Source organism: Oncorhynchus clarkii, chromosome 26 (genome assembly GCF_045791955.1).
Source record: "Oncorhynchus clarkii lewisi isolate Uvic-CL-2024 chromosome 26, UVic_Ocla_1.0, whole genome shotgun sequence".
NCBI classification, from domain to species: domain Eukaryota; kingdom Metazoa; phylum Chordata; class Actinopteri; order Salmoniformes; family Salmonidae; genus Oncorhynchus; species Oncorhynchus clarkii.
This window is the reverse complement of record NC_092172.1, coordinates 6,650,952-6,667,589: the sequence shown is the minus strand read 5'-3', so window position 1 is coordinate 6,667,589 and position 16,638 is coordinate 6,650,952. Positions and strand designations below refer to the sequence as shown.

The following is a 16,638-nucleotide window of genomic DNA, read 5'->3' as shown; positions in this document are numbered from 1 at the left end:
TACAGAAGATGGCCCTATTTAGTAAAAGACCCAAGTCCATATTATGGCAAAAACAGCTCAAATAAGCAAAGGGAAACGACAGTCCATCATTACTTTAAGACGAAGGTCAGTCAATGCAGAAATATCAAGAACTTCGAAAATTTCTTCCAGGGTTCAGGCACAAAAATCAAACGCTATAATTAAACTTGCTCTCATGAGGACCGCCACAGGAAAGGAAGACCCAGAGTTACAGTGGCAAGAAAAAGTATGCGAACCCTTTGGAAATACCTGGACTTCTGCATACATTTGATCTGATCTTCATCTAAGTCACAACAATAGACAAACACAGTCTGCTTAAACTAATAAACACACAAACAATTACACGTTTTCATGTCTTTATTCTACACATCATGTAAACACTCACAGTGCAGGGTGGGAAAAGTATGTGTACCCTTGGATTAGTAACTGGTTGACCCTCCTTTGGCAGAAATAACCTCAAACAAATGTTTTCTGTAGTTGTGGATCAGACCTGCATAACGGTCAGGAGGAATTTTGGACCATTCCTCTTTACAATACTGGTTCAGTTCAGCAATATTCTTGGGATGTCTAGTGTGAACTGCTCTCGAGGTCGTGCCACAGCATCTCAAATCGGGTTGAGGTCAGAACTTTGACTGGGCCACTATTTTCTTCTGTTGAAGCCATTCCGTTGTTGATTTACTTGTGTTTTGGGTCGTTGTCCTGTTACATCACCCAATGTCTGTTGAGCTTCATTTTGGCGGACAGATAGCCTAACATTCTCCTGCAAAATGTCTTGATACACTTGGAAATTAATTTTTCCGGCTGTCCAGGCCCGAGGCAGCAAAGCAGCCCCAAACCATGATGCTCCCTCCTCAATACTTTACAGTTGGGATGAGTTTATGATGTTGGTGTGCGTACCGTTTTTTCTCCACACATGGTGTTGTGTGTTCCTTCCATACAACTGAACTGTAGATTCATCTGTCCACAGAATATTTTGCCAGTAGCGCTGTGGAACATCCAGGTGCACTTTTGCAAACTTCAGATGTGCAGCAATGTTTTTTTTGGACAGCAGTGGCTTCTTCCGTGGTGTCCTCCCATGAAAACCATTCTTGTTTAGTGTTTTACGTATCGAAAACTCATCAACAGAGTTGTTAGCCTGTTCCAGAGATTTCTGTAAGTCTTCAGCTGACACTAGGATTCTTCTTAACCTCATTGAGCATTCTGAGCTGTGCTCTTGTAGTCATCTTTGCAGGACAGCCACTCCTAGGGAGAGTAGCAACAGTGCTGAACTTTCTCCATTTATAGACAATGTGTCTTACCATGGACTGATGAACATCAAGGCTTTTAGAGAGACTTTTGTAACCCATTCCAGCTTTATGCAAGGCAACAATTCTTAATCTTAGGTCTTCTGAGATCTCTTCAGTTTGAGGCATGGTTCATATCAGGCAATGCCTCTTCTGAATAGCAAATTCAAATTTTGTGAGTGTTTTTTATAGGGCAAGGCAGCTCTAACCTACATCTCCAATCTCGTCTCATTGATTGGACTCCAGGTTAGCTGACACCTGACTCCAATGAGCTTTTGGTCATTAGCCTAGGGGTTCACATACTTTTTCCAACCTACACTGTGAATGTTTAAATGATGTAGTCAATATAGACAAGAAAAATACAATAATTTGTGTGTTATTAGTTTAAGCACACTATGTTGGTCTATTGTTGTGAAGATCAGATCAAATTTGATGTCCAATGATTGCAGAAATCCAGGTAATTCAAAGGGGTTCACATACTTATTGCCACTGTAGCAACATGGTCGAGGAAAAGGCGCCAATTCAACAGCGACCACTATCCATTGCGGGAGAAAGTGCATTTGTTATTTAAAAAAAACCTTTTTGGGATAGGGGGCAGTATTTCACTTTTTGATGAATAGCGTGCCCAGAGTGAACTGCCTCCTACTCTGTCCCAGATGCTAATATATGCATATTATTATTAGTATTGGATAGAAAACATTTGGAAGTTTCTAAAACTGTTTGAATGATGTCTGTGAATATAACAGAACTCATATGGCAGGCTAAAACCTGATAAGAAATCCAAACAGGAAGTGACAAATCTGAGGTTGGTCAATTGTCAACCCAGTCCCTATTGAATTCACAGTGAGATATGGATGAAGTTGCACTTCCTAGGGCTTCCACTAGATGTCAACCGTCTTTAGAAACTGGTTTGAGGATTCTACTATAAAGGAGAGCTCTTTGAGTCAGTGGTCTGGCAGGGTGTCTCAGGCCTGTGACGCACTCTCCCGACAGAGTTTGCTCTCGTTCCAGAGCTTTTCTTCAGACAATGAAATTCTCCGGTTGGAACCTTATTGATGATTTATGTTAAAAACATCCTAAAGATTGATTCCATACATCATTTGTTTTGCTTCTACAACCTGTAACGGAACCTTTCGAGTTTTTGTCTGGATGAAGTGCTCGCGCCTCATGAAGATGGATTACTGGGCTGAACACACGGCTAAATGATGGACTTTATGGAACTTTATGGAACAAATCAGTAATTTATTGTCGAACTGGGATTCCTGGGAGTGCCTTCTGATGAAGATCATCAAAGCTACGTGAATATTTCGTGTTTTCTCTTACTTCTGTTGACTCCAAAATGGCGGATATTTCTCTGGCTGAATTGGGCTCTGAGTGCCGTTCTCAGATTATGCTTTTTCCATAAAATGTTTTACAAATCTGACACAGCGGTTGCATTAAGGAGAAGTCTCTTTAATTCTTTGAATAACAGTTGTATCTTTTATCAATGTTTATTATGAGTATTTCTACAAAATGACCGGATGTTTTGGAATCAAAACATTACTGCACGTAACACGCCAATGTAAACAGATTTTTGGATACAAATATGCACATTATCGAACAAAACATACATGTATTGTGTAACATGATGTCCTATGAGTGTCATCTGATGAAGATCATCAAAGGTTAGTGATTCATTTTATCTATATTTCTGCTTTTTGTGACTCCGATCTTTGGCTGGAAAAATGGCTGTGTTTTTTTTGACTTGGCTATGGCCTAACATAATCATATGTTGTGCTTTCGCTGTAAAGCATTTTTGAAATTGGACATGATGGTAGATTAACAAGAAGTTTCTTTCATTTGCTGTATTGGATTTGTTAATGTGTAAAGGTTACTGCGCACTGCCTTTTCAGCGGAATGTTGTCGAGGGGTTCCGCTAGCGGAATGCCTGCCCTAGAAAAGGTTAACAAGGCAAGTCATTCTTATTCACAATGACGGCCTAACGGGGAACAATGGGTTAACTGCCTTGTTCAGGGGCAGAATGACAGATTTTTACCTTGTCAGTTTGGGGATTCAATCCAGCAACCTTTCGGTTACAGGCCCAAGGCTACCTGACGCCCCATTTTCATATGCACATTTTCGTGGAACACTTTCATTTATTTCATAATAAAGTCTTCATATCGCAAAATCAATTTCATGTGGTTAATCAAAATCCTATCTAAATGAAAACGATTCAAATCTTGTAAAAAAATATATTTAACTAGGCACGACAGTTAAGAACAAATTCTTATTTTACAATGACGGCCTATCCCAGCCAAACCATCCCCTAACCTGGGCGACGCTGGGCCAATTGTGCCACCCTGTGGGTCTCCCGATCACGGCCGGTTGTGATACAGCCCGGGATCGAACTAGGGTCTGAAGTGACGCCTCGAGCACTGACATGCAGTGCCTTAGACCGCTACGCCACTCGGGAGCAAATTGCCCATATGTAAAAATAGCCTACATAAAGCCAACAAATAAAAACATTGCAGCCTGCAGGTAGATGATATCCTGATAAAAAAAAAAATCCTATAAATCACATTGGCTACGCATGGCCTGTCTTCAAGGAACTTGAAACATAGTACAAAATATTCTGGGCCCTCAGAGAGTTTCCTGCACCAGTGAGTTCCAGACAGAAAGACACAGTAGTAGACTATTTGCGCAAGGGATAAGAAGTACTCAGCTAGGCCTATTTTATGAGGTTTCCAACTGTTCAGAGCATTACATTTCTTTCCGCTTTCATGCTGAGTGGTTATCGAAAAGGAGAGAGCTGGAAAGATGGTTCAAATAGGCTACATTCAGGAACTATGGTCATTCTCAATGGATGTAAAAACAGACTTTGTTAACTTGCTGTTTGAGGCCCTATTTGGTAAAAGACCAAGTCCATATGGCAAAAACAGCTCAAATAAGCAAAGAGAAATGACAGTCCATCATTACTTTAAGACACAAAGGTCAGTCAACGCAGAAAATGTCAAAGTTTCTTGAAGTGCAGTCACAAAAACCATCAAGCTCTATGATGAAACTTTCTCTCATGAGGACCGCCACAGGAATGGAAGACCCAGTTACCTCTGCTGTTCAAGTAACAGACACATCTCAACAACTGTTCAGAAGAGACTGAGCGAAGCAGGCCTTCATGGTCAAATTGCTGCAAAAGAAACCACTACTAAAGGACACCAATAAGAAGAAGAGACTTGCTTATGCCAAGAAACACGAGCAATCTTGAGATTTTAGATTTTTGGTTCCAACCGCCATGTCTTTGTGAGAAGCAGAGTAGGTGAATGGATGATCTCCACATTTGTGGTTCCCACCATATATTTTCAAGTAGATTTAAATCAAAACTGTAACTAGGCCATTCCGGAACATTCAATGCTGTCTTGGTAAGCAACTCCAGTGTATATTTGGCCTTGTGGTTAAAGTCCTGCTGAAAGGTGAATTCGTCTCCCATTATCTGTTGGCTAGGAGACAACCAGGTTTCCTTAAGAATTTTTCCTGTGTTTAGCTCTATACCGTTTCTCTTTATCCCCCAAAAAACTCCCTTGTCCTTGCCGATGACAAGCATGAACATAACATGAAGCAGCCAACACCCTGCTTGAAAACATGAAGGGTGGTCCTCAGTGATGTGTTGTATGGAATTTGCACCAAACATAACGCTTTGTATTCAGGACAAAGTTTCATTTCTTAGCAAACATTTTTTGCAGTTTTACTTTAGTGCCTCGCAAATAGGATGCATGTTATTATGTACAGGCTTACTTCTTTTCAAGCTGTCATTTAGGATGGTATTGTGGAGTAACTACAATGTTGTTGATCTATGCTCAGTTTTCTCCTATCACGGTGATGGGTTCTGTCAGAATATGTTATTGTTAGACATCAGGGATCCTATGGGAAGGAGAATGGCAACAGACTGGTACAAGTCAACAGGACAGCTGTGAGTTGGGGAGTAGTGCGGAACTTGGGCAGAGGTCAGGTCAGATGAAGTGAGGGAGTTCTGTCAAGCAACAGAGGTGTATTGCTGTTCAGATGTGTAAGGAGACTCAGCAGAGGAGAAAGGGTTAAATACCAGCACTTGTGTAAATAAACTTGGTCTGAGCTTTTCATAGTTGTCCGTGAGTTTTTTAACTCTGTTTAATTAGAACCTAAAAGCCATTAAAACGCAGTAACTGTTTTAAAAGTCACCATTGGCCTCATGGTGAAATCCCTGAGCGGTTTCCTTCCTCTCTGACAACTGAGTTAGGAAGGACGCCTGTATCTATCTAGTGACTGGGTGAACTGATACACCATCCAAACAGTAATTAATAACTTCAACATGCTCAAAGGGATATTCAATGTCTGCTTTTTATATTTTTACCCATCTACCAATAGGTGCCCTTCTTTGCGGGTCATTGGAAAACCTCCCTGGTCTTTGTTTGAAATTCACTGCTCGACTGAGGGAACTTACAGATAATTGTATGTGTGGGGTACAGAGATGGGGACGTTATTCACAAGTCATGATAAACACTATAATTGCACACAGAGTCCATGCAACATGTTAAGCACATTTTTATTTCTTAACTTATTTAGGCTTGTCATAACAATGGGGTAGAATACTTAACTCAAGACATTACAGCTTTTCATTTTTAATACATTTGTAAAAAATGTCCAATATCATAATTCCACTTTGACATTATGGAGTATTGGGTGTAGGCCAGCGACACAATCTAGATTTAATCCATTTTAAATTCAGGCTGTAACAATGAAATGTGTGTGTGTGGGGGGGAGGGGGGGGGGGGGGGGTCAAGGAGTGTGAATACTGTCTAATACTGCATTAGATATATTAAATAAGATTTCACAGAGGAAATACAGTAGCTGCTGCTAACTTAAATATCTCCCCGACATAATGTTATCTGGACACTGACAACATTGTAAAGGAACAGAATCGTAATTGTAGTAGAATTTGAGATTTCCCTGGTGGATTCCCCCAGTGTGGCTGACTAGCTGTTCAGTCTAGTGGGCTGGGTAGCACAGTTGTGTGATAGGGAACGTGGGATGGAATGCCTGGTGGTGTTGTGTTGGTCTGTGGACACCGGAAAGATTACAAAAGACCATATTTCTCAGAGGGGTTGTCTTCCCCAGCATGAAAGTCACATGCAGGCACACAGACAGACTCACCCAGAAAAGGAAGTTGAATGTGAATAGGAGGTACTTCAGACAGACGGTCCCACATGTTTCCTTCTTCTCGTCGTACGCTGTTGGTGGTGCCCCCATGCTGCAGGAGAAAGAGAGAGGTGGATTTGAAAATGTTCAAACAGTTAACCTTGAATCTGTTGGGTTTTTTGGGCCAGTTTCCCCAGACACAGAGTAATCCTATTTTTTGCTATCACAGATCGTTCTGGCAATTCTCAAATAAAAACTTTATTGGAGTAAGGATGTTTAACATGCTTTTTACATTCGTATCACAAACCATTATTGAGAAAATCATTTTTTTTGACATAGGGCCTTAAAGGAGGCTTGTATATGATCCGTGAGCCATACATGGTAGGAACAACATCTTGGTGTCATTATATTCCTTATAGTGTGCTCTAAAATATGGAGTATGTTTATACTATGAAATAAAACATGTTAAATAAGATTTATTCAATGTAAAAAAGATTATTAATAGCTCAAAAGTGAACTTTTTGATTTATGTCTTAAAATATTTTTAACATACTGCCCTAATTATTATTAAATATACATTTTTCATGGGAAGTTGTGACTTTATTTAAGAAGCCATACACCAAGACCATAACACACACACACACACACACACACACACACACACACACACACACACACACACACACACACACACACACACACACACACACACACACTTCTATGAATTAACTGAGAGCTCATTCACATTTGCTGCACTGCTATTTTAGTTAATTAGTTCAACTTGACTTCCCTAAAGCCTGTCTGAAGAAAGTTTCAAATCTCCCTCTGAACTGTTGTATTACAAAGGAATAAAAACAGAAACACCTGGGTGAATGATGACAATATGACAATGCCCCCAACCAAAGGTGCACGCGCAGTCACACAATAGTCATCTTCTTGTCCCTCGTTTGTTTGCCTTTTTCTCCACCACTTGTCGGTCTTCTATCCCTGAACCCTGATCGAATTCTTCTCTCTCTGCATCAACTACTACCTGTCCACTCCAAACGTCATGGAGTACAGAATTTTCTAGAAGTTCCTAATTGTTCCTAATCTTGGCGGATGGCTAGATGCATACTTAAATCTTAACAAAAATAAATGTATGCTTGTGTTCATTAAAATATTAGGGATATCAACACACTCTCCCAATGTTTCAATGCAAACTGGGCTTAAAGGGTAAGTTGCCCCAAACACACTTCTGGGCCCTTTATAAACACTTGCCTGGACATTTGTCAGTAACGCTACCCCAGACAGTTTTTAGGTTTCTGTATTTTTTAAATGCGTGACAAACAACGTCTATTTATCGTAACATAAACAACCACTGGTGTCTCTGCATTGAACTGCCAAATAAATTTGCTTAATGTTAAATGTCAAAAATAAAAGACATACTTCGTTCGAACGCAAAGCTCTTCCATATTGTCTGTAATCCATTGATACGCTGCTTCGTGGTTCTAAGATTGATGATTAGAAGAGGCGGGACGAAAGAGCGTCTTACTATTGGACTTCAAGAAAGGAAGCCAAGACAACAGGAAGTAAACAAAGTAACTAATAGCTAGGGTAGTGGTTTCCGATCTCTGAAGTAAAGTAATAGGGGAATAGTAGTCGAGTGAGTCACTTTAGGGAAGTAAGTAAGCAGAATAATAGCAGAATGGGCCAAAATTCACCCAACTTATTGTGGGAAGCTTGTGAAAAGCTACCTGAAACATTTGACCCAAGTTAAACAAAAAACGTGGTTCGAGGCTCCGTATGGAGGGTGTGACGCAATTGCGGAGCCTCCGGAGGCATGCAAAGGCCAAATTGAGCTCCGTACCACATCGCCGTGCGCCTCCCAAATTTTGTAACAATGCGGAGGGCTCTGTATTGACATGATTGTTTGACGGTAGGTGGGGGCGGGAGGTCCTGTATAAACACAAACTCACCTTCTTGACAACTTCCTTCACAACATCTCTGCACTGCTCCAAAGCGCAAGAAGTATGAATACCGTGACATCTGCCTAGGACGCATCACCGTAAATGCTGCACGGCCAAAGCAGACGTTGGATTGACCATACAGCACCTTTAACTCATCGGTCAAGTCTAGACCTGCCCTATCCCCCTCCTCCGTCTGTCTCTCCCACACACACAGGTCGTACCAGAGTTTACTAGTCTAAGCTTTCCGTAATACAAATATAAGAGCCTTCTCTACTGTAATTTCACTGCCTTCTCTACACCACTCGTGCGCACACACACACACACACACAGACACAAATGCAGACAGCCTTCTCAGAGCCTAATGTAACAGGCTACTGGCGGCCAGCATAGGGAAGAGGTTACAAAGCAAACAACAGCTGTGGAATGAAGACGCATTTGCATTGTGCTGTACTGAGCTGTTTGAATGGGTTTACATTCACTATAACACTGAGCACAGCAGCATCATGCGTTCTCATGCTGCATGATCCGACCATTACCGTCTTTTACTGTGAGAGTGCATACTTAATTAATGTGACCAATAATTGATTTGGATTTATTTGATAAAAGGTCATATCTATAACATTATCTCTCTATATATGAGATCAAAAGTTGGCCTGAACATATATAGTCAACACCCCAATGAGTTACACGCTTAGTCATTGAGTTCATTCGTGTCTGTGGATGCCCTTTCAGGTGGGTTGAGGAGCATAAAACCAGTGAGATCATACAGAGTTTATATCCACAGGCAAAAGGAGGGCATGGTCACCAAAGAATACGTAAACGTTTTTAAAAAATAGTCACACATGGCCCACAAAAATGATGCGGGCATGAATAGGACTTGCTGACATTAACATCCCTATCACACTTGTGTGTCTCCAAAACCAAAATGTTAAACATACAGTAGCCAAAGCTATTTCTGGTGGAATAACTTTTCTGGCATCTAATATAGAGAACTCCATATCCAGCAACTTAAGCACACCATGCGTACATTTGGCATTTGCAGACAATGTAGATTACATCCTCAAGCATTCATGGTTTTACAGTGTGTGTAGGCCTGTATTTGTGTGGGGGTCAGTTGACTGAACCTTCCCTGTGTCTGTTAACCATCTGTTAGGGTGGACCCCTTTAGTGTGTCCCTGTCGATTCAATTCAAACAAACCTTTGACAGGAACTCATTCTTGTATTATGTACATAAATAGTGCAGCTGAGTAAAGAAAATGAATGTATACAGGAGGAGGACAATGCACTAAAGAGGTCCAACTTAAAATTCCAAATCTGAGACATACAAAAATCAAAAGGCTCTTTCAATACACAGGGTTCAAAACACTGAGAACGTACATGAATGTTCAAATTTTGAACACTGAAATCCCCCTTTTTCCTTCAAATCTTAATTGAGTCGCCTACCGCTCAATACAAGACAGCTGACAAGCAGAAATACCCCCAGACACACCACACCTGTATGAGTAATCACTGACTTCTCTCCTGTGCATGACAGATCATTCAAGTATTTGAAGGCATTGAACCCTTCCAGTTCCAGACATGTTTAGGACTTGACAGAAGAAAACCATGTTCCTTCACATTCGCATACTTTTATATTGGCTAAAGGCCTATACGTGCATAGTCAAACTATTATTAATTAGATTAATGATAAATAAAAGACATTCAAATAATTCATATATAGGTTTTGGGGTATTTTGCAAACGACTTGCATATTAAGAAATGGCGCTGAAGGAGATGACTGACGTTTTACAATCCCATAACCAATTGTGCATGTTTTTTTGCGTTATATGCGACTTATTTTGTACATAATGTTTCTGCCAACGTGTCTTATGACCGAAAAGAGCTTCTAGAAATCAGAACAGCGAGCAACATTCACAAGGCCGCAGGGCCATATGGATTATCATGCACTGACCAACTGGCAAGTGTCTTCAGTGACATTTTCAACCTCTCCCTGTCGGAGTCTGTAATACCAACATGCTTGAAGCAGACCACCATAGTGTTCTTGGGCACAGGGACTAAGGTAACATGCCTAAATGACTAGCACTCACGTCTGTAGCTATGAAGTGCTTTGAAAGGATGGTAATGGCTCACAACAACATTATCCCAGAAACCCGAGACCCACTCCAATTTGCATATCGCCCCAACAGATACACAGATGATGCAATCTCTATTGCACTCCACACTGCCCTTTCACACCTGGACAAAAGGAACACCTATGTGAGAATACTATTCATTGGCTACAGCTCAGCATTCAACACCATAGTGTCCTCAAAGCTCATCACTAAATCAAGGACCCTGGGACTAAACACCTCCCTTTGCCACTGGATCCTGGACTTCCTGACGGGCCGCTCCCACGTGGTAAGGTTAGTTAACAACGCATCCGCCACACTGATCCTCAACACAGGAGCCCCACAGGGGTGTGTGCTCAGTCCCGTCCTGTACTCCCTGTTAACTCATGAATGCACGGCCAGGCACGACTCCAACACCATCATTAAGTTTGCCGATGACACAACAACATCAATGACAACGACGAGACAGCCTATAGGGAGGTCAGAGACCTGGCCATGTGGTGCCAGGACAACAACCTCTCCCTCAAGGTGATCAAAACAAAGGAGATGATTGGTATTTATAGCAGATTTTGAAAAGGCATTTGATAAAGTAAGCCTGGATTTTATTTATAAATGCCTGATTTTTTTCAATTTCAGTAATTCTCTTATAAAATGGGTAAAAATAATGTATAGCAACCCCAGGTGTAAAATAGTAAGTAACGGCTACTTCTCAGAGATTTGGGATTGTCAAGAGGTGTTAAACAAGGGTGTCCGCTGTCACCATATCTATTCGTTATGGCCATCGAAATGCTAGCAAGTAAAAATCAGATCCAATGACAACATTAGAGGATTAGAAATCCAAGGCTTAAAAACAAAAGGTGTCCATGTATGCCAATGACTCAGGGTTTTATGTTAAGTCCGCAAGCTTGATCCCTGCAATGTCTCATTAAAGATCTAGATAACTTTTCTGTACTCTCTGGACTAAAACCTAATTATGATAAGTGTACAATATTACGTATTGGATCCTTAAAAAAATACACATTTTACATTACCTTGCAGCTTACCTATAAAATGGGCTGATGGTGAAGTAGACATACTCGGTATTCATATCACAACACACTCCACAATGAATTTCAATAGAAAACTTGAAGAATAGACAAGATCCTGCAACCATGGAGGTAAATACCTGTCTATTTATGGAAAAATTGCCCTGATTAACTCCTTAGTCATATCTCAGTTTACTCACTTATGGCGCTGCCTACTCCTGATGATTCGTTTTTCAAATCATATGAGCAAAAAATATTTCGCTTTATCTGGGAAGCTAAACCAGACAAAATAAAATGAGCCTATCTATTTAATGAATATGAATTGGGTGGGTTGAGATTATTAAATATAAAAGCACTAAACATCTCTCTAAAAGCTTCACTCATTCAAAAGCTTTATTTGAACCCTAAATGGTTCTCAAGTAGATTAATAAGAAAAGCTCATCCATTGTTTAAAAATTGCCTTTTTGACTTTGTGCAGATTGCCATGTCTCATTTTCGATTAATTGAAAATTATACTTTTTTCTAAGTATCTGTCTTTTTCAAACAAGCATTGCAGAGCTGGCTACAATTTCAATTTCATCCCCCTGAAAAGATAGAGCAAATATTATGGCTGAACTCAAATAGCTGTATTTATGGGAAAGATGTTTGAAAAGGGTATATTGTTCTTAAATTATATTGTAAATTGTAATGGTAGAGTTATGTCCTTCATGGAGTTATCAGAATTGTACAGGAAGGTCTGCTCAATCTAAGAGTACAACCAATTGATTACAGCATTGCCCCAAAAATGGAGGAGGTAGGGAACTGGTCTGTCTGCCCAATATAAAGGATCAAAACTGGCAGAGGAATCAAATTTGCATAAATAGGAAAGTATACCAGTTTCATTTGAGGACCAGGATATTGACAACTGTGCCATACAGATTACAAAATAGTTGGGAAGAGATTTTTGATGTACCGATTCCATGGTATAGGGTGTATGAGTTGATATATAAAACAACGTAACATTCAAGACTTTGTGCTTTTCAGCTAAAATTATTATAGAGAATTCTTTCCACCAACAAAATGTTGAATATTTTGGGGCATAAAATCATTGAAGCTCTGTAGATTTTGTTGTGAGGATACAAAATCAATAAACCTTTTATTTTGGTATTGCCTTCAGGTAGCCTGTTTCTGGTCTCAGGTATGGCTGAAAATAGCATTGATCTAAAATTGACCCTAGAAATAGTACTGTTAGGAGATCTGGAGAGACCGGGTCAGTCAATTACTAATATACTAACTCTTAGTAAAAGTATTTATCTTCAACACGCAATCTGTAGATTCTATTCAATTAGATAGATTCAAATTGTACGTTAAACATCATAGCATAATTTAATGGTATGTGTTGCGTAGAAACACGAAGTGGGTGGCCAGCAGAGATAGATGGGATGGGCTGAGGGAAGCTGAGGGTTGGTATGTGGAATTGGAGACAAGTGGGAGTGGAGTTGCTGTGTGAGAGAGAGAATGATGAAGGGGGAAAAAAGTCAAAATAAAACATAATAAAAGTACATTTGAATGATACTAAGTGGCAGTGTTTATAAAACTAATGCCGGTTTGCCTGAGGCTGATGCCGTACAGGTGTTTGTACACATGCATATACACATGTAATAGTGCCAGACATGCACACAAACAGCAATGCCTACTTTATATGTTATGATTTCAGTTGTCCTTGATGTCCTTTGTTTTAAATGTATTATTTTTTGCATTGTTGTTTGCTGTTTTCTTCTGTCTTTTCCTATTTCTCTTCAGTTCATTCTCTTGGTTGTTGGTGCATTCGGGGGTTCTTGGGGGTGGGGAATGGAATGAATTAGGGTTTTTTCTGGGGGGGGGGGGGTGCTGTGGTAGGTGTCTCGAATGGTTGAGGGAGAACTTTTGGGGAACTGTGGGGGGATCGTGGAGGGTTCGGGCTTCACAAGATTGTGATCATGGAAGAGGAAACTATGACATTTATTTTATATCACTATCATGCACACACACCCTCACACATAAGGATGGCTCTGTTGCGCAAAGACTGATACATGTTTGATAGTGTTTTGACCTTTATGTAATACTTTAATGTTACCCCTTCCTTGGTGTTTTTGTAATAAATAATTATTTTTAAAAAATATTTTTTTTAAAAAGGAGATGATTGTGGACTACAGGAAAAGGAGGACCGAGCCCGTCCCAATTCTCATCGGCGGGGCTGTCGTGGAGCAGGTTGAGAGCTTCAAGTTGCTTGGTGTCCACATCACCAACAAACTAACATGGTCCAAGCACACCAAGACAGTCATGAAGAGGGCATGACAAAACCTATTCCCCCTCAGAGACTGAAAAGATTTGGCATGAGTCCTCAGATCCTCAAAAGTTTCTACAGCATCGAGAGCATCCTGACTGGTTGGTATGGCAACTGCTCGGCCTCCGACCGCAAGGCACTACAGGGGGTAGTGCGTACGGCACAGTAGATCACCGGGGCCAAGCTTTCTGCCATCCAGGACCTCTATACCAGGCGGTGTCAGAGGAAGGCCCTAAAAATTGTCAAAGACTCCAGCCACCCTAGTCATAGACTGTTCTCTCTGCTACCGCATGGCAAGAGGTACCGGAGTGCCAAGTCTAGGTCTAAGAGGCTTCTAAACAGCTTCTACTCCCCCAGTCGATAAGACTACTGAACAACTAATCAAATGTCTACCCAGACTATTTGCATCCCCCCCCCCCCCTCTTTTACTCTGCTGCTACTCTGTTTATGCATAGTCACTTTAATAACTCTACCTACATGTACATATTACCTCAACTAACTGGTGGCCCCGCACCGGTACCCCCTGTATATAGCCTCGCTATTGTTGTTATTTTACTGCTGCTCTTTAATTATTTGTTACTTTTATTTATTTTATGTATTTTTCTTAAAACTGCATTGTTGGTTAACAAAGTTAATTCAGCACATGTGACAAATACAATTTGATACTTATTACAGTGTACAATAGTTTGTTAACAATTTCAAACATAATTATTTTGATGGGGGTTGTAGGAAATTCAAATGAAGCACCTCATTGAAACGCCATACATTACAATTATAGCCTTTGAATTGCATGCAACTGTCATACAAAATAGGCTACATGACAAAGAACAAAATAAAATAGGTTATGTTCTCAAGCAGGTTTCCACCACTGGGGGACAGCAGGTGATTTTATTTTGGCCCCACAAGTTCTCATATTTTTATTTTGGAAATCTACGACAAAGTATTACCACGCATGATAGAGAGATATACAGTGCCTTGCAAAGGTCTTCAGACCCTTTGGATTGCTTCACATTTTATTGTTTTACAAAGTAGGATTCAACTGTATTTGTTAAGCCACATTGTACTCCTGAACTAATTTAAATTTGTCTAAACAAAGGGGCTGAATACTTACACAACGACTAGATTTTAGTTATGAATTGTGTATTTACCCCCCCAAGAAACAAAAATCTTACACTTTGACATTAGTGTTGTGTAGATTGTTGACAAAAAAAAAGACAATAATATACATTTTAATCCCACTTTGTAACACATTAAAATGAAAAGAATTCCAAAGGGTGTGCATACTTTTGCATGGCACTGTATGTGACCATACAAAATGTGAGCCAAGGTTTGAAATAACGAAATGTTTTAGTCAAATATTATATGTGTTCGGGCTTCTTGCATTCTTATATGCTCCGCCCATAGAGGGAGTAAAATGTAGGCAAGCAATAAACATTTCCGAACTACTACTAGTCGAATAAGACATGGGGGAGATGACGAATTTTGCAAAGAGATTTATTTATAGACTAATACACTTGAAACAAATAGCCAAAACGAAAACGGCAGACATTACTAGTGCCTCCCCCGTGATCAAACCGCCATAAAAAAATCAAAACAATTAAACGCAGCCTAACGTAATCATTGACAGCTGCCTTGAAGGACACACACAACATGCTTTCTGCTACTAAGATCAGTGAAATGTAGGCTAAACTGACAACGGAGTGAAGAGCGGAAATCTCCACTAACAAGCAAGTCGGGCAGGGGGAGATTTAGTTGATGATCCCTGTTCTGAAGAATATTTGGCGTACCTAATCACTGACTGCGTAACTCCGATTCACAAATAATATATAATTACTGTGTTCCTGTGAACTAACCTAGCCTACATGCTAACGTTAGCTAGACAACAATCACTTTCCCGCAGTAATACGTTCAAATTGATATGTAAACCCTGCTTGGTATCACTAAAATAATAAATAAATAGGCTGCATTATAATCCAAAACGGGACGTTTAAATTAAACTTTTCTGTGAATTGCAACATTGTGGCTGTCGAACATGTTAATGTTTTACAAAGTAACAAGCTTGAAGCTGCTGCTCCGTACCTACCTGCGGCTGTGTTGTTACAAGTAGCAAGGCGTTGATGTATCCAAAATAATAGATAGAGACGTTTAAAACTATATATTTTCAGGGATTCCTTCAATTGTCCAAACCAAAGCGCAAAATGCTAAACTTCTGAGTAGCTAGTCCACTGGAGTCTGTGACTGCACAGTAGGTCGTGTCGACTCCACCCCAATCACCTTGCTTTTTTTTCCTGCCCTGAGGCAATTATGTTGCTGCTTTGCGAACGGGGAACGGATTTTTTAAACGTATTGCCAAACAAAAAATAAATATTGATTTCAAAGTTGAACAAACCATAGGCTACAACTCTATGCACAAGGACTACTTTTAATAATGTTCACTGTAAATGTTAATATTTACTGGAAGAGCTGTGCGCTCTATTCTGTGTGTTCCCGTTTTTTCCTGAAAACTCAGTTAAATATCTTCTCTGAATTAAGATACAAGGATGTCTGCAGAAAGAATGGGGTGTCCGCTGGCTATGACATGACACATTGACTTTGAAAAAAATCTATTTTGCTTATTGAACTATGTAGTAAGTGAACTGGATTTTCACCAAGTAACATAATTGAGGGAACTGAATTTCATCATGGGTCCCTGATTTATACTACACAGAAATGCATAGTTATGAATATGAATGTCATTCTCTTAATGGTGATGTATCCTAAATAGGTACACAAATGTAAAAAATATGCAATATCCTCCTTTGCATG

General features: G+C 40.0%; 1 protein-coding gene across 1 annotated transcript in view; it reads right to left on the bottom strand.

Annotated features, from left to right (window-relative positions):
* Window positions 1-16,128, bottom strand: part of LOC139384920 (CD151 antigen-like) — a 51,790-nt gene extending 35,662 nt beyond the window's left edge. The window contains exons 1-2 of the mRNA XM_071129826.1: window positions 15,917-16,128; window positions 6,465-6,561 (exon numbers count right to left, since the gene is read on the bottom strand). Of these exons, the coding sequence (XP_070985927.1) occupies window positions 6,465-6,560 (96 nt within the window). The 5' untranslated portion in view covers window position 6,561; window positions 15,917-16,128. The remainder of the gene's footprint in view (window positions 1-6,464; window positions 6,562-15,916) is intronic.
* Between the last annotated feature and the right edge of the window lie 510 nt (window positions 16,129-16,638).